Below are 18,760 nucleotides of genomic sequence, written 5' to 3' on the forward strand. Positions count from 1 at the left end.
CCCGCTGATAAAACAGCTCGCTGGGAACAGCTGAGCCGCCGCCGCCTCCCTCCCCTCTCGGGGCCACCCTGACCCCCCGGCCCGGGGGGGGCCAATGACTGCATCCCGGCGGCTCAGAGGGATGCTGCAAGAAGTGCGAGGGCTTTGGAGCCTGGGGTTGTGCTTTAACGGCACAGGCAGGAGTCGAAGGTCACTCTGCACCAAGCCCTGTTGCTCAGAACAGCAGTATTTAACAACAGGATGTGCTGGTACACAACCCTCATTTCCTCATTATATTTTAATGGTCTTTGTTTATTAAAAAAGTTAGTCAGCACTCGCGAAGGCTCCTTAGCTGACTCTGAGCTGGGCTCATTATTCTGTAATTTTACAAAGTCCCCATTTCATGCAACAAAGAAGCGAGCCATAATTCCCGGCTGTATGGACACTCAGTAACCTCTGTAAGCTCTAGGAGAGGTCTCTGAACCTTTTTTTCCTGAGATGTGTAATTGAAGCCTGTTCTACTTACTCTTTTTCTCCATTTACAAATACAAAGCAACTAATTTTTCATCTCGCCAAGACATTACCAAGCTTAATAACCAAATAACGGATTTTGAGTACAGATAAGTAAACCTTATTCAGGCAGAAATCTCATAAACTGGGCTTCACAGTATTTTTTTTTTCCCCACAATATTTGCTTATATCCCAACTCTTGGATGCAATTTTAAATCTTCATTTGAACTTCAAAAGATATCCCCTTTTCTGTTACCTGTTGGTCCTTCCTGAGAAGATTACTCTGATTAATCTTTTTCTTATTATGCAATTTTCTCATTTTTAACATTACCAAATACTACCGTAATCTCACTATTACCTGTTTTCAAATCAGAATTGAAGAAGAGGTTGGTTTGGGGTGGGTTGTTTTTTGGGGATTATTTTTGAGTTAGTGACTCCCACCTGTGTCTTTCATGGTAGAAGGCAATAATTAAATTGCAGAATTTCAAACATTTTCTTGACATAACGGTTGCTTTCCCATTATCAGACTACCATTTTCCCCTCCACCACTGTTCTTAGAATGATGAGCAACTGACAGCCATTAAATGTCAGTGCAGAAAACTGGCAGATCGATGGCGAATGACTTGTGACTGAATATACTTCAATAAGTCTGGCCACCCCCCTGACATAGTATCAACAGAATTAAACCCAATTATTCTTCAAATAAGTTTGAAAAGGGCAAAACCAATGCCAGTTTGTTTTCTGCTGGTTTTTGCCCTTTCTCCCCTTTATTTGTTTTTTAATCAATCAGCTGAATGCCTGGCACGTGTTAAGTGTTCAAAGATGCTCATTCTTTGGCACAATCGCCCAATGAAAAACAGCCCAAAGAACCACCCCGCCATTTCTGTTAAAGTCTGCTTGCATTTCAAAGTTTTAGGCAGCCAAAAGAACTCGACATACTTGAGGCACATCATGAGATCCTTTGAGTCCCACTGAATCAGGGGTGCGAAGCGGGCAAGGGCAGCCTCGCTGGGGGAGCAGGTTCCAGTAAGAGCAAGACTGATCCACCTGGTCCTCACTGCAGCGTGGCCAGGCTTTGCTCCTACCTGCAAATATGCTTCATGAAATACACAGGTATATTTACTTGATGTGAAAGTTTTCTAAGATTTTTTTAATTTTTTTTTTTCTTTCTTGATTTCCTCTCATGTTTTCTTTGTCAGTAAATCAGTGCATGCATTGAGGAAGGTAAGACTGCCTCCTGAAATAAACCCAAGCAAAGTCAGATTCGTTGAAGTCAAGACATCCTAACATTGCTACAGCATCCACATTCCTCACTCCAAACCTTAACAGTTACTACAAAAACATGTTTTATGATTCCAGCAGAATCAGACCCTATGCAAGAAAAATACCTGCCAGAAATTAATGCTGTTAGGCTTTACGTCTCACCACAAGGTACAATCTACTGATTTCTGATGATTAAAGAGGAGTAACTCCTGCTGCTTGCAGTGTTTGAATAACTTCTGGCATTTCACAAAGTGACTTGAAAGTCCAAGCACGCAAACACACCAAACTGCAAGACAGAATGGAAATTTCCACTTGAAGACATACTTCTTAAAAAAAATAATTATTTTACTGGTAAGCATTTATTTTCCCTTATTAACCTCTGCTGATTGCAGGCCCCCAACAAGAAGGGTGTTTTCTCTGTGTGCAGTCCCCACCTCGGGATAACTCAGAGAACGCAGTATTTTATTTCTTACAGCATCTGCATCTTAACAGCACCTGGGTGCTGGCACTCATTTAGTGTGTGCATAACCACAAAACACAGAAAAGGCAACAGGAATCCAAATTTTTAGCATGCCCCTCACCACTTACTTGACCCCACTCCATCGTCTTTCTTATTTTAGCAAGTCTCAGTACCTTTCCCTTGTTACTTCTTGCTAAATTTTCACTGTCCCGAAGTACCTCAGGCTCCTCTGGTTTATGTGCAGCTGCAGACCTCAACCCTGCCTGCCTCTGTTGTGATTCCACATTCTCTCTTCACAGTGACAATGGCAGCCTTAATTTCTTCGTCAGGATATAGAAAATTTAAAGCCATTCAAGTTTTCATTTAAATGTCTCACAAAACTATTCTAAAGCCTGAGGGAGGTGAAAAGGAAGAATACTGTTTCAATTTAAATATCAAAAAGGCACAAAAGATATGTTTTTAAAGGTCAAAACTCCCAACGCTCCCTCTTCTAAAGCACTACAAATAACACTAAAAATCCTTTTTTGTGTGTATGTGGTTTTAGGTGTCTTAAGCGTCCTCCCTATGCCTTTGGTAAGAATTATTGCTTAATGAAGAAGGGGACATTCAGAAATTGTTCCCACTTCAATGAAAAGGAACAAATCATAATTCATCCTCCAAAACAAATAAATACCCTAAATTAGTTCTCATTATCACTAACCCAGAGAAATACACAATCATTTGCTATTGTTGTTGATTTGTTTGCATTAACCTGTACTACATAAGCAGGCAACAGGATCAAGCCTATCTGAAAATTCTATAATTTGTTTAAAAATAAGGATCTCCATTCACAACCAGCAAAGACATAACGACAGGCCCCAGCAGAAAGCATTCCCATCATCAGGACGGCGATTTGACAGCACTCAATGACTCTTCGGAGCAAAGCAGAATCTCCCAGGAACTGGACAGAATTCATTCCATTTATAAAATTTGTTAGGTCACCTCATTACGAATGTGGAATAAGAAGGTTAATTGTTCTGAAGTACTGCTGGTGGTGGCAGAGATGGATAATTTGACGCTCGTTAGTCTGTCCCCTGGGCTGTGCTGACGTAGGGAGGGAAACCACTGGAGCCCATCGTGACCCAACGGGCACCTTCGGAGCCACGCAGGGGCCTGCACCCCACACAAGGCTTCTTTATTAAGAGCACAGCCATCAAAAACTGCACTCCCATGGCCACCCCTTCCTTCAGGTGGGCCTGTAATTAAGGTCCACACTATACTATACTATAGCCTTACAATTCTCCATAACATAAAAGACATTTAGAGGCTTGTAAGCAGAGATGCTAACAGCTAAAAGAAATAATCTTTATTTTAATCCTTGAAGTTGTTAGGCAACTTTCATATTTAAATAATAGAAATTATATTTAATTGGGTTTCTTTTTTTGTGAAAATTGCCTGACTTCATCTTACTGCACAAAATCCTAGGTGAGGGGACATACAACACGTCACATGAAGCAAAGCGGCTATTAACCTATGAGTAAGTGACAGAAAGTAATGTTCATAATAAAATATGCAGAACACAAGTGTCACTGATACAAAAGAAGGATGGCTTGACTGGGGTTCACAGTACAAGTCCTACTAAATTAAAAATAGAACAATCGAGAAATACACTACTGAGGCTGGTACTAAGTGGTATATTCATCCAGGCTGCCAATTGCCATGCAAGATGCATTATAAACAGAATAAAAGCTTATTAAGGATGTAATGTTGCTGTATTTCAAACCCGGGGTAGGTATATCCAATTCTGTCCAGAACAGCTGGCACCAAAGTAAGGGATTATCCGCGAAATTATAATTAACCTTGTATAAAGTGTTCCTGGCTGACATAAAGAGCTGCCTTCTATTCTCTTCTGTAAAACAAGATGAGGCCCAAGAATTAGATTAACGATACAAAGATTTATACTGTAGTCAGAAAGACAACTATGAAATGAAATCCTGCCCATGAAAATCCTGGTGGTTTTTGACATTGGAGAGCTGGACTTTCAGCCCTACATACGTCCCTAACCAACTGAAACATTCTCTGAAACAAAAAAATATTTCTCTTCCAGCATGGATGATAAACAGAATACAAATGCATATTATTTAACTTCTCAATAAGATTACACAGAAACAGCCACTGCCCTCTTAACAGTATTTTCATCTCCACAGGCAGATGTGAACGAGATTTGGGGATACAGGCAATAACTGAAATCATTCACCAATAATGAAAAGGGGTGAAAACTCCTGTGGGAGAGCTGTAGCATTTGCCAGTTTCTCAACCCAATCAAAAATGTGTATTTAAATAATAATTATCAGGATTTCACAGGATATCATTTAAATAATTTGAATACAGCAATTTCATTCTCACTGAAGTGCCAGACAAGACACAGGTACAAGGGTTTTTAAAAAAATTTCATTCTTGTTACGTAAACAGCCTGGATAGAATTTAGGGGGCACAAGACTAAACAGCATCCCTTTCGTGCCTCACAACCCTGTGGCTCTTCCTCCTCTCGATACGCCTTCTACAGACACATATACTGACATGGATTTCAACGTATGCAGGCTTCCAGCAGACTCCCTGCTCCTCCTCACTCTTACTGACCCAATTTAAAGGTGGAAGCTACAGCATCAGCCACGAAATACGGACTGTATTATTGTTTCCACGGTCCCTTGATTAACTGGCATAGTACCCAGGTAGTAGTGGATTTGTAGCCGACTACCTCATCTTATTTTTATTTCAGTTATTATTCTTGACATGAGAGTATAAAGGCAATTCACAACACTAGTCTCCACATTCTATATCATGCAAAAACCTCCCAAGTGAGGATGAAGCAATACGGATGATGGACACCACCATGCAAGGCACGCAGATACTCCCTCACCCCACTTGGAGAAAGAGGAGCTGTGGTTTCTGCCACTACTGCTTGAAGCAGAAGATAAGTGTATCTCCTGATGGAAGAGACCATGATCAATGCCCAACAATCAGTGTCACCAGGTTTATATCCTGTATTCCTGCTCCTGTTCACACTGGAAGCCGACTTTGGAAGCAGATCCCCTGGCTGTCCCGTATTTTGGTTGCAATCTGGGCCAGTCTCGAGGTACACAACCTGGAGCTTCTCAGGTGACACTGAACTGGGCACCCCAGATGAACCCAGGGCTCTCCAGCTCCTAACGGGCACCCAGCTTATGGAACCAGCCCAAAGTGAAATCCTGAGAACAAATCTCTAAGGACACTGTTTCCTCACCACTGTTTTCCTCTCCAGATTTGCTCTACTGAGCCTCCTATTACCATTATTTGCTAACACGGACAAAACTTGACTAGAGCAACGATAGCTCTTCCTATAGTCACCAAGGTGGCAGACCTCAGAGACCAAACTGTACCTCTGTCTGTTGCAGAAGAATATTTTTTTTTTTTCTCATGGAAAACCTAAAAAGCTGATAACAGTTGCACTAAAGTTAGTCCACAGCAGGTGTTGCACTGTTTCATTCAACTATGCCTTTTTTTTTTCCCCTCTAATTAAGGATCTACACTTAAAAAAAAAATTCACAGATCATCTCCTTCCTCTGGACAGAGAACTTTGGTCTCATCTGGGAGAGGGGATGCACGCTGTGGAGGGGTTGCTAATGGAATCTAGCTTTTCCAACAATACATATGATAAATATTTGGAGAAGGGAGGCAGGAGAGATCACAGCTGCACCTCTATATAAAAAGAGGAGAAAAAAAACAACAAATAAAATGAACCCACTGAAGAGACCTGGAGGATTTGAGCTTTGTGTGGTGTGCCCGGGGAACAGTCACACTGGGGATGGGAAGGTTATCTGGGGAACATCTCTGACACGTTTAACACCATCACAGAGTGACTGTAGGGGCGACTAAAATGGGATCCGTGACCTCTGCTGTCCTACATAACTGCAGTCATCAATCTTTCCAGCCATTGTTTTCCACTCTGATTTATGGTTCAAAACCACAGATACATACGTAAGGTGACTCACACCTTCCCAGCGACTACAGATGGATATACTTTAACTACAATTATTAAGAAGCCACTGTACTTTGCACAGGGTAACTGCAAGGCCAGCAGCGCATCAAACAAAGAGATTTTTAAGGAGAAAAACTTAGGTAAAAGCAGCCATGTGAATGCTACAATCCTCCTTTTTCACTGCATTATATACCCTTGCCAGGTTCTTTTCAGTGCAGATACAGCCCTCATACCTTACAGTCATTTGTACCAACACACACCAAAGAAGCAAAAGGTGGGAGGTTTAGTACGACAACTTACAGCAGCAGATGTCTCGTGTCTCTTGTTTTTATGTAGTAGAATGAGATCTGTACTCACCTACATGCCTGCATTAAAAAGGGACTTTAAGTAGATAAATGAGTAATATTTTTTAAGATAAATGTTCTTTTATGTTCGCCCCTGTTATTTTACGATACATATTACATTGTCACAAAAGATCTCTCTCAGTGCTGTCACAGAAGTTCCCTTGACTATCTATCACACCTTCTTATGAACAGAAAGACATCATCTGGTCTCTTTCCACAGTCCAAAGTATATCACATAACCACAGATCATTCAATGGTTTGGGTTGGAAGGGACCTTAAAGCCTATCCGGTCCCACCCCCCTGCCCCGGGCAGGGACACCTTCCACTAGCCCAGGTTGCCCAAAGCCCCATCCAACCTGGCCTTGAACCCTTCCAGGGAGGGGGCAGCCACAGCTTCTCTGGGCAACCTCTGCCAGGGCCTCACCACCCTTACAGGGAACAATTTCTTCCTTAGTTCTAATCTAAATCTCCCCTCTGTCAGTTTAAACCCGTTACCCCTCATCCTATCCCTACCCCCCTGATCAACAGTCCCTCCCCCCTTTCCTGTAGCCCCTTTCAGTCCTGGGAGGCTGCTCTAAGGTCTCCCCAGAGCCTTCTCTTCTCCAGCTGAACCCCCCCAACTCTCTCAGCCTAGAGAAGCGGGGTTCAACTAAATCCAAAACTTTCTAGCCTCACTCAACACGTGAGTCAGGCTGAAGACCTCACAGCCTGCCCAGGCAATGTTGTTCAAAGCTTTTCTGAACTCCTATAGCCTGATCATCTCCCTTGCTGCAGGACTTGCTAATCATTTCTTGCCCTATCTGCAGCAGACATGGAAAGAAGTTTCCTTCTGAAACTTTATATAACTAGAAGTAATTGCCTCAAGAGTAAATAATACCAATTTTTTAATCTTTCCTGATAAGCAATGTTTGCTATTTCTGCCGTTTTCTTTCAGATTCTCTCCAAGTCTTCTTCTTGAGGTGAGGTCCCTGAACTGCACAAAATCCTGCAGCTATAACGTCACTACTTGCAGTAGGGCAGAATATCTCATAACTGCCTCGTTTTCTCAGAACGGTAATATCGACCACTGTGTACAAAGTCTTAAAAAAAAAACCAAAACCAAAAACTGTAACTCGACTTTCAGTCTGACAATGTGCATTTAGCCATCTCCAGACCACTAGGGTGATTACTAGAAATGTAACTCTTTACTTTGTTGCTATTCTAGATATAGATTAAAAACAACCACAAAAGCCAAGGCCTTTCTGATGAGTATCTTACCTTGTCTCTTTCCGTCTACCACATGTTTTCACAGCAAAATTCTGTAACATTTCATAAAAGTAACATGTGAAAACGCAAGTGATTTGCTCCAAGGATGTTTCCTCAGGCTTCTCTGTTATATTTGCCTTTCTGGACATAGAGGTTACAAGCAAAAATATTGCTCAGCAAGCCAGATAGAGATGTGTACTGCAAGAACAAGAAAATTTTTATTGTAACGGATTACGATGCACAAAACAATGTTTCTAGTGCTGTAGGCAAAAGTATCTATCCGCTCTGTTAGCCTAATATCAACAATTCAATATTAAAGCAGCTCAGTTCTTCAGCACAAATAGGGGCTTTTCAGTGGAAGTATTCTTCAAGTGTGATGTCTACACACAGACCTGACATGCAGATCATAAGCATGAAATCAGCTAAAAATATTCTAAAATTAAGTTAACAATTATAGTTGAGAAGATGCACACGGATTAATGAATTACGATTTGTGTTATGAATGTTTTCTCAAGTAAACAAGCTGCAAGACGAGTACGTGCTATTGTGATTGCTTATTCTGTGGCGCTGAAATTCCTACAAGAAAGCAACTGTGAATCATCTGAACAGTCATGCTTCTCAAAGGGAGAAAATCATCCTTGAATACGTTTAAATTAAAAAAAAAAAAAAATATCTCTCATTACTCTCTGCTTCCAGAATGCCCCATCGCTTTGGGGTGGGCAACAGAGGCTCATCAGGAGTCTCCCCTTCCTCTTTGGCCAGAGGAGGTGCCAGTGGGTGACACTGGGTGTCCCACACAATCAGTCTCACCCAGCAGAGGTGGGTGCCAGTTCTGCAGAGCGCTGCGTCAAGACAAGGCTTTCCTCACCTAGCTGGTAGCTGCAAATACTGCAGCCCCAAGGCAGCCGTGAAAGACAACAGGATGGTCATGCCACCAAGAAGAGGAAATCTCTATGTTGGGTATCAGTCAACAGCCAAGACAAGGCTCTCCCTCTCTTTTCTCATCACGTACAGTGAGCTAATTGAAACCTGATGGAAATTGCTAATTGTGGTTATGTCAAAGTGAGCTTCCACCAAATCTTTTTCGCATGGTTTTGACTAGAGGTCAACAAACTAGGTACGCTTGATGCCCATAGATCCTGACCACAACATTCACTAGACCAAGTCATACAGGTATGAATAATTTGTATCTGCAATATGTATTAATTCCGTAAGTGAAAAACTACTAAAATACAGAAAAGAATTTATGGGATGACTATGAACCTCTGAAAGAAAAAACATACAAATGAAATACATCATGGAAACTGCATGTTACTTCTCACACTGTGTTGTGTTAAAAGCATACCAATAGGCACTGAAAACAACCCTGGCAAAATGAGGCAGTAGTTTGGCTAATTTGTGTTGGAAGCAGAACAAAGAATTGTGGTTTATGGTGCAAGCTTCTGGTTTTAGCAGAACTGCCCACAATCATATAGTAACTCAAAGTTTGGACTGGCCAAATTTCCAATTCTTATTTCAACAAGAAAACTGAAACAGTTTTCACTTTTACTCCGTCTGGACACTATTGATTACTTCCAGCCCTTAAAAGTTAATGCATTAACTGAAGGACTACTTATACTGAAAAGCAAGTTGTTTTCCAAAACTCATAAAATCCAGCTCCTCAAAATCCAGCGGTGCTCTGTCAGGGACTGCAGTTTTAACTGCGGTTGTTTTATACACAGATATTTTGAGAATGGAGAAATGAAGAATATACACCCCACTACTTAACAGCATGATCCACAGGACAATAGATAGCTTATTAGGACCAATTAAAAATAATAGATGAACCTAAGCAGCAATTGGTGTAACTACTGGATTTGGCCTACTACTGCTTCAGTCACAGCATGGTGCCCTGCGATGCCAGTCTGCCAATAAAAAAGAAAAAAAACAAACCCACATCCAAAATCTGGGATGAATTTAAGTAAAAAGTAAATTTAATCTTTTCTCACAAATCTGATTTGTACTTTGGGATAATCTCTTGGTGACAACCAAATGAAACCTTCAGTGCAGGAGATGGGGATGGATGAGGAGACAACATGTATTGCTCAGGTACTCCCCGGAGGATGCTTCCTGCTCTCCAAAGAGCCTCCCCACAACAGACCTTCCCGAGCCCACTGTCCCACACACTGCAGCTTAAAAATTCCTGGAAAACATATGTGGTGCTGGTGCATCAGGAACGGCTGAGACTTCAACGCTGTAAATATATCTACAGACCCTAGAAATGACATGACAGATCTGGAACGATGATGTACGAAGCGGTGGAAGGTTGGTCAGTAGTAAAGTGCCTTGTGAAACGTTAAGTGTTCTCACCCAGGCTGATCAGGCAGAAATTACATTTCCTTCTGTAGGTGGCAACATATGGGAGTTGTCAAAACACATGCTCCCGCAAAAGCACATGTCCCAGAGCAACGCTGCCTCTCACATTCTGGGACTTACCCTGGCTGCAGGAGAATTTGTACCTTAATTACTATAACCTTAAAAATGATGTTGGAGGAGAGTACCTGGGGCCTCTCGCAGTACCTTGCAGAGGCAGCTCACAGCTTCTCAGCGGTGAAGGAAAGCAAGCCTGCATCTCACAAGCGGTCTGACGGGGAGCAGTAATGCTGCTGGGGCTGATGAGAGGCAAGGGCAGCGAGCCGGAGGTGGCCGTAGCAATAAGATTGTTTCTCACTTCCATCTTCTGGCACGGCCCACACAGGAACCTCTCCTCCAGCACATGGCACGGAGCAGGACTTTGTCCTGCTGCTGGTGGCAGGGACCGTCCTGCAGAGCCCGAGCAATCCAGGGGGTGTACAGGGGAAGGACAGCCCTCTGCAGCTCCTCTCCATCCCCAGAGCCGAGCTGCTGCCCTCTTCCCGCCGCCCCTGCGGGCAGCCGCCTGTTCTGTTGGTGCCTGGTACCTCGCAGCCCCTCAGCTGACAGGGAGCTCAGGGCTCCAGCAGCCACACACGTCCTTCGCGTGGCTGGTGACAGACTGCAGCCTCAGATGGACGGACGGAGGGCATGGTGAGGGGCTCTTCCAGAAAGCAGGACTCTGACACACTCAGAGGGGCTCTCTCAGGCTGTAGAAGCAGAAGCAGTGCTGCTTCCAAATTAAAGAAGTAAACGTGACATATAACATACATAACTTCTGGTTCTTTCCATCTGCCTGTCTGCTCTCACCTCTGTCCCTCATCTGCTGCTGGCACCCACTCCTCACACAGCACCCAGAGTGACTAAAGGTCTCGCTGCCAGTCTCCAAGGCCCCGAAATTATCCAAGCCCTCCCAAGTACCAAAGCATCAACATGAGTGATACCTCTGCTCCTCGAACCCAACCACGATGTTCACCGACCACGCTTCAGGCTGCGAGATGAAGTCCCCCGGGAGCGAAGAGCCACTTCCATTCCTGCTGCTCTCCATCAGCGGCGCAGACCAATACCACCGCTTCCCCCTGGGGCACCGGGGGATAAACCAACACAGCCTCGCCCCACGCAGGCGGGCGTTCACCTACAATCACTTTGCCTACTGTAAATCAAAAGACAAGTACGGACAACCACTATCTGGATGCTGGTAAGGCACCTTCTGTACAAACAGCAACTCAGAAACATTCGGCACAGAAAATTCCTCTTGGTCTGTCCTCAGAAGACTTAAACTTGATGACCTGTAGATTAATCTTCTGCATATAATGTAAATCCAAACACAGCAGCAGGAGGCCCACACGTCACACCAATCAAAACGGCTCAACCCAACCAGTTCAGGAAAGGATTACTGCAGTGGAATGAAAAAACACTGTTTTAAAAGCTAAATAAGCTAGCCAGTATCTTAAAAATATTTAAAGGTATGAAGATGTCTCCCATGTTTCTAAAAATTAAATGCAAGATTAGAAACGTGAAGTCAATATATTCCACCTCAGCTTGAATGACGATTCATACACTCTCTTACAAGGTACAGATTGGTAAAAGCAGGAACAAAAAAATAGATGCTACAGCTGATTAAAACCTCAGCTAAACAAATTATCGACAGGAAAATGCATTAGCCCGAAAGATGCAAGAACAGCAGGACACTCAAATGAAATTGGATTCTTTAGATCCCATGTCTAAAACATTAGAATCTCCTTTGTTTATCAATAAAAGTTAGTACAATAGGGATAGTCCAGGCATAGAAAAACAAACACAATGCTGACACCTGAAATGACAGTCTGTGCTATGGAGAAACTAGAGAGGTTTGAAAGGAAATAGAAAACAAGCATAAAAGGCCCTGTGGGATTCGTATAAAGATTAAAATAAGAAAACAGCCATCTTAGGCATGTTATAGATAATATAGTTATGCTGATTGCCACCATTGGTTTCCAGGTAGTAATACAAGAAGGAAAAAACATATCAGAGTGGTAAAAGATAAAAGTGTTGCTAGGAATAATGGGATGAAATGCAGAGTAAAAGCACAGGCTATTAGAAGAAGCTTCTAGACCACAATATTTACTAAATACAAGTAGTCTGCAAGTAGCTGAAGCTCGAACACTAAGGACAATTTATTGTTGACCCGTAGGAATATTCATCCATGTATCCCAGAGCTGAGCAGGTTACCAGGACAGGAAACCGTGCACCTTTCAGGCAGGATCTGTGCTGGATGAGGAGCTCCTCATGCCCTGTAGACTGTGAGCACAGAGGAGGCAAGAGCATCCTCAGAGAATCATTTCACTTGGGCGGAATAAAATGCTCAATAGTAAAAAGATCATTGTTGGGTATACACAAAATACAATTAAACGTGGTCCAGATGTTCAAAAATACCATATATAAATGTTACCATGCTAAATCCTTCAATATTTTATTCTGCTCGTGTGTTCTGTAAGTTAAAGGAACTCTACATTAGTCAGGATTCATGGACTTTGAGGGTGAGGGGAAGGAAGACCTCATTAGAGGCATGGCTAAATAAATAACTCTGAGCTACCTCATAGCTTGTCAATTCTTTTATTTGTACTATCTCTATACGTCCTATTTAACATAAATACCAAGCTGTAGAGAAGGTTTGTGGATTATTTTCAAAAATAATTTTGTGAACCTGAAAGGATGACTAAAAATGATTAAAAATAAAAGTCTTAAAATAAAAATAGAATGTTGTTCCTACAAGACCTGTGACAATTTTTCAATAAAGAATTATTTCATGGAAAATATATTTGTCATAATTCTTGAACAGGGATGGTTGCATTAGGTACCTATTATTCATATGTGCTCAGACCTTCAGTACTGACTCCTCCTTACCAAGGTGAATGCCATTTCCATTAGCACAAGAAACCTACTAATATTATTGATGAAAACCTTAAAAATGCATAAAGTTTGAGTCCAGTTTGGGGTACCCAGCTGGAAAATGAGAAGGATCTCAATATACAGAAGTTTCTCACTTTACTCCAAGTGAAGTCACTGGGAGCTCTGCAGCTCATCAAGCTCAACCACAAATACCTACCATAGCAAAGAGGACTCCAAAATCTAACCCATGATGAATCTCCAATTTTTTAATTGTGGCAGTAAGCCAAAAAACCTGAAACCAGATAAACCCCACAAAAATATTCTTCTTCTATACCGCATGGTTAGTTGAATACCTTTGTCACAAGGGTTAACAACATGAATTAATTAAAATTAACAAATGGCTGCAAACACTTGTACCTAGCAGTCTTCCATCTCAACATTGCAGCAAAGGCTTCTCTTCCGTAAGCCCCCTTATATCACACGTCTACTTATTAAGCACTAAGAAGTTTTTAATCTCGGTTATTCCTTTCAGTTGAGTCATTACTAGAATATTTTATTGCCTTCCTGAAATGATTAACAGTAGTGACCTTTTCAAAATTTGGAAGGATCTTTTCTGCATGTTAAGTAATACCACAATGGCTTAATTTAAACTACAGCACAAAACCAATCTACCTAAATAATCTCTGTCAACAATTAATTTAACATTAAGAAAGTCAAATAAAAATGCGTAGTTAGTAGCAGTTCTGTTTTTAATTCATTTGCCCTTTCTAATATGTTGCTGAAGGCAAGAATTATCGGTGACAAAGCCAGTCACAGTTATCACATCAATTTAACTTCAGTGCACGAAGCCAAACTCACTTCAGCTGCAAGAAGCTGCACAGATCAATTCTTCAACATCACTAAATTCTCGCCATTACAGTTTCCTGGTTCCTAGATCCTAAAAGACTCAGGAAGCCCTATGAAAGACCAGATCACTGTAAAAAACCCCACATCTCTATTGCCTCTTATAAATAAATAAATGAAATTGTACCCCATAATCACAATTGTACCAGTACATTCTCAACAAAAAAGTTACCTGAAGGAGATGTCTGCCACAAGAAAAGGCCAACTGAAGGGTACTGAACAGCTCTGAAACTTTAAGTGATCACTGCTATTTCTTTTCACTCAGATAAAATTACTTGTAATTTTTGTGAACGGTTCTCCCTTAGAGTAGTCATATCTACTCGATTGTTACAAGCTACAGGATTTCCAACCTAGGGCCTTTACGTCAAATGGGGAATATCAGGTAATTGCCTACACTAGGTCACACTGAAATGAAAATTAAAAGTTATTTTCCAACTGCAACATACCACTGTTTTTAGAGATTTCTGTATTACTTTGAACCCAAAATGCCTTCAAACTGCATCTACGTGGAAAAGTGACAGATGTTAACAATGCACTGCTCTAAAAGTCTCTGAAATTCTTTATTTGGCTTTGAAACTCAAAATTTAAATTTCTGGAAACGTAGATCAAGAGATCCAGGATGAAAATAGGCCATTTGCAGCTCTGAAGAGCATTTGTATTAACATCTGCTGTTCTCAGTGGAGGCAAAGTATTCCTGAACATTAATGTTTCTGCTTTAATTCTTGTCCCCATTTGAGATTTACTTTTATCTCTCCTACCTCTTTTTAACCTTTATCTGTGGTAATTGTTTTTGTTAAGTCCTGTTAATTAAGACTGCAAGCTCATCAGGGAAACATCCTCCCCTTTGTTTTCCAGTTCCATATCACGCCTGTCAGAAGTACAGCGTCCAAAATGGATCAGATACTTGTTCAACAAAACCACTTCACAGAATTAGAGTATAGACACGAAGGTCCTGAAGTCCACCTGTGTGCTTATATCAAGACGCTTCTGCTCATGTAACTTAGTGTTTTATTAATACAATAGGCTTAGTGCTTCTAGGGAGAGATTTTAATATTGACTATTAAAAAAAATAAAATCTATCAGAATTAAATCAATTCCGTCTTTCAGCCAACAGCTGATGCCCTTCAAAGGTTCCCAGGCTTATCACATTGCTCCCTCCTGCCACACTAACTTCCCAATTTGGCTGCTGTTTAGCTAAACGCTGTGTATTTATTCTCTTCGTCTAAGGCCCTGAAAGTTGGCTTTTAGTCTACATGGCAGGGTTCATAAATTAGCCACCCTGAATTATTCATTAGATATTTAACCAAATGCTCTACCAAACCCCCTAGTTGCTGTAAATCTAACAAAAATACATTATATATTCTATTTTTCTCTATATAGCACAAAATACTACATTTTTTCAAAAGATTCTTTAAGGCATCGCTAGCTTTTGCCTTATGTGATACCACAATAAAAGGCAGATTTAATAATCTGTTTCAGTTTCTTATCTTCCCTTTTCTTGAACCATTAATGTAAGTGAAAGCAAAACTGTAACTCAGCTTGTTATCTTTGCAAAATCAAATACATTAGACAGGACATTATTTGCCTCAGGCGATGCCATTTCAAGTTTGTATCACTACTACACAGGACCATTCAGTTTGCAAAGAAAAAAATTTGGATTTGACAATGAGTGCTGCCAGTCATTTACAACGAGCAATTGCTCTTTCACCAAGAAATCAGCTTCCACCCCAGTACATTTGAATGAACAAACCTGTGGTGTTTATTACATAGGAAATATTTTCCCTACAGTCTTGAAATAATTTTAATTTATTTCTCTTTACCTTCATAACACATTAACAAGAGAAACCAGAAATTAACCAAGACCTTCCTTATGAGAGCAATTTTATCTTTAACAACTTGGAAATTAGATTTTTAACAATGAAATACAGTGTTTGTTGGGATGAGAATCACTAAATAAAAAAAACCAACCAACCAACTAAATGCTTAACCTCCAGGTTGACTACTCCAACTGTCACCAGCTTGGGGGGCGAGTTGCGCTCCCATTGACAGCATTTTCAAGCGTCTAGTCACTTATCGCAGAGACAACTTCAAACCTTAATGCTATGCTCCTGGTTTTCCAAATGTCGACTGATATGACCAAAAAATTGCATCGCTTGAAGATCTGCTAATATTTGCCCTATGTTGTCATGCACACAACTTTAAGTGAGTTTTCAAAACATCAGCCCTATACATTTTCGAGCTCACTTCCATACTCATTGTTTATACAGTTAATAACACAACCCTCAGTATCGTGCTTGACTATCTCCTGCCATGTTCTCTTGCTTCATCCCCCAGCCCTTCAGCACAGAAGCAAGGTCACACTTTCTCAATTTTATAGTTCTTCTCAGATTTACATAACAAGCGAGAATAACTCAACTAACAGAAAGACGGAGTAAAAAGCCAGGTCTCATATTTGAGTCTGAATGATGAGAGGTCCAATGACAGAGGTAATGGTGAGCGCGTGAGTCATCTCGATCAGGAACACTCGGACAGAAATGCAATTGTCACCTCAGGCCACAGGGAGAATTTGTAATTTCTCCCACATCTATTGTTACAGAACAGATCCATGATCTTAATTCATAATATTTTTCAGATTGCACTTTGTGAATTAGCATCAATTTAAGTCCTTTTAATTGATTCTAAAATATTTTAACCAACCACTGAAACCAAACCCATTTCTCAAGTCCACCTTGAGGCTATTTTGAGCAAGTACACTACAAAGGGAGTATGCTGTCAAATACTGTTAGTGGTTAATGTTTTGTGAATCCTAAGCAATACAAATATGCTCTGAATACAATGAAACAACCTATCGGAAAATATTTCTATCCTACAGAGCAGAGTCCTGACATTTTTTACTTAGCCTTCTGTGGAGTCCCAGTTTACAGAACTTGAGTAAATGAAATTCCAACCCAAAGCATAAAGACTGTTCTCAAAAAAACTTCAACGCTTTCCAAACACGGTTGAAGAAAATTCACATTCAGTTCACAACAAGCTGACCAACTGTAAGCATTTACAACTTGTTACAAAATTTTTTTTCATTGTAAAATAACAACTGACAAGTACAAGACAAACAGTAATAATTGTCTAGAGCAGACATGCAGTGTATGGCAATTGCGAAGGCATACAGCAAGGTAAGCGCTCCCATGGGCAGTGCGATCGATGGGCGCTGGCATCAGCAGGTTCCCTGCTGACACCGAGCTGTGTGGTGTGATGGAGGGGAGGGAGGGAAGGATCCATCCAGAGGGACCTGGGCAGGCTGGAGAGGTGGGACGGGCAAACCTCATGGAGTTCAACAAGGCTAAGGGCAAGGTCCTGCCCATGGGTCGGGGCAATCCCAAGCACAAATCCAGGCTGGGCGAGGAGGGGATGGAGAGCAGCCCCAAGGAGAAGGACTTGGGGGGGTTGGGGGTGGAAAACTGACTGTGAGCCAGCAACGTGCACTGGCAGCCCAGAAAGCCACCCATGTGCTGGGCTGCACCCAGAGCAGAGTGGGCAGCAGGGCGAGGGGGGATTCTCCCCCTCTGCTCCACTCTCGGGAGACCCCCCTGCAGTGCTGGGTCCAGCTTTGGGGGCACCAACATCAGAAGGACACGGACCTGCTCGAGCGGGGCCAGAGGAGGCCACAAAGATTCTCGGGGGGCTGGAGCAGCTCCCCTGTGAGGACAGGCTGAGAGAGTTGGGGGGTTCAGCTGGAGAAGAGAAGGCTCCAGGGAGACCTTAGAGCGGCTTCCCAGTACTTAAAGGGGCTACAGGAAAGGGGGGAGGGACTCTTGATCAGGGGGGTAGGGATAGGATGAGGGGTAATGGGTTTAAACTGACAGAGGGGAGATTTAGATGAGCTATAAAGCAGAAATTGTTCCCTGTGAGGATGGTGAGGTCCTGACACAGGCTGCCCAGAGAATCTGTGGCTGCCCCCTCCCTGGAAGGGTTCAAGGCCAGGTTGGACGGGGCTTTGGGCAACCTGGGCTAGTGGAAGGTGTCCCTGCCCGGGGCAGGGGTGTTGGACAAGATAGTCTTTAAGGTCCCTTCCAACACAAACCATTCTAGGATTTTATGATTCTATGCTGTAAAAATAGCAAAGCCTGACATTTAAAGATTATTCTTTTCCATTATGGAGGCAGGTTTTAAGCACAGTAGTGCAGATTTTCATCAATCCTTTCCTGAAAACAGGGCAAAGCCTTAGGTCTTGGTGATTTAGGAAGGTGTTTTTGTTGTAGGCAGAGAGTGTGAGAAAACATCCTTATGTCAATGGAGGTAATAGCTTAACGCTTCCATAAGCTACCAGAAAAGGCAGCAGCTGACTATAGGTCCTAGACTTACAGAGATTGCCAAGATATTGTACTCAAGAGAAGCCCATTTCAAGATCACGTTTGCAGGAAGCGTGGGCTTCTCATTACACCAACTTCCCTTTCAATGTGCATCTTCTTCCAGTGTTACCTTCTCCATCCTGCACTGTATTCTCTCTTTTGATCCTTCTTTGCTATTATGCCAATGTAATCACCTGCATCTCATTACCAATACGCTGGTGAAGAGATCTCTTGAGACAGTAGGATTGTTCCTCATACATTCTTCTCAATATTTAAGGACATTTGTCTTGCAAATATCAGTCAAATGACAATGGAGTTCTTTGGGGTTTTGGGGGGGCTTGAGGTGTGGGGGTTTTTGTGGTAAGGACATCCTTTGTCTTTTGTTACCAGCTGTCTTTGAGAACAAAAATAAATAAATAATGCATTCGTGGCTGTGATTCAGAAATAGGCA

At 41.9% G+C, this 18,760-nt stretch overlaps 1 protein-coding gene across 3 annotated transcripts in view; it reads right to left on the reverse strand.

The window, feature by feature from the left end:
• PDE4B (phosphodiesterase 4B) overlaps positions 1–18,760 on the reverse strand; it is a 196,000-nt gene that overhangs the window by 143,233 nt on the left and 34,007 nt on the right. Inside the window, exon 1 of one of the 3 annotated variants that reach the window (XM_074831799.1) lies at positions 11,134–11,252. The exons of the other annotated variants lie outside the window; for them this stretch is intronic. Within the exon in view, the coding sequence (XP_074687900.1) occupies positions 11,134–11,237 (104 nt within the window). The 5' untranslated portion in view covers positions 11,238–11,252. Of the gene's footprint in view, positions 1–11,133; positions 11,253–18,760 lie in introns of those variants that run through there. 3 annotated transcript variants of the gene reach the window in all.

The sequence above is a fragment of the Strix aluco genome, chromosome 8 (genome assembly GCF_031877795.1).
Source record: "Strix aluco isolate bStrAlu1 chromosome 8, bStrAlu1.hap1, whole genome shotgun sequence".
NCBI lineage: Eukaryota > Metazoa > Chordata > Aves > Strigiformes > Strigidae > Strix > Strix aluco.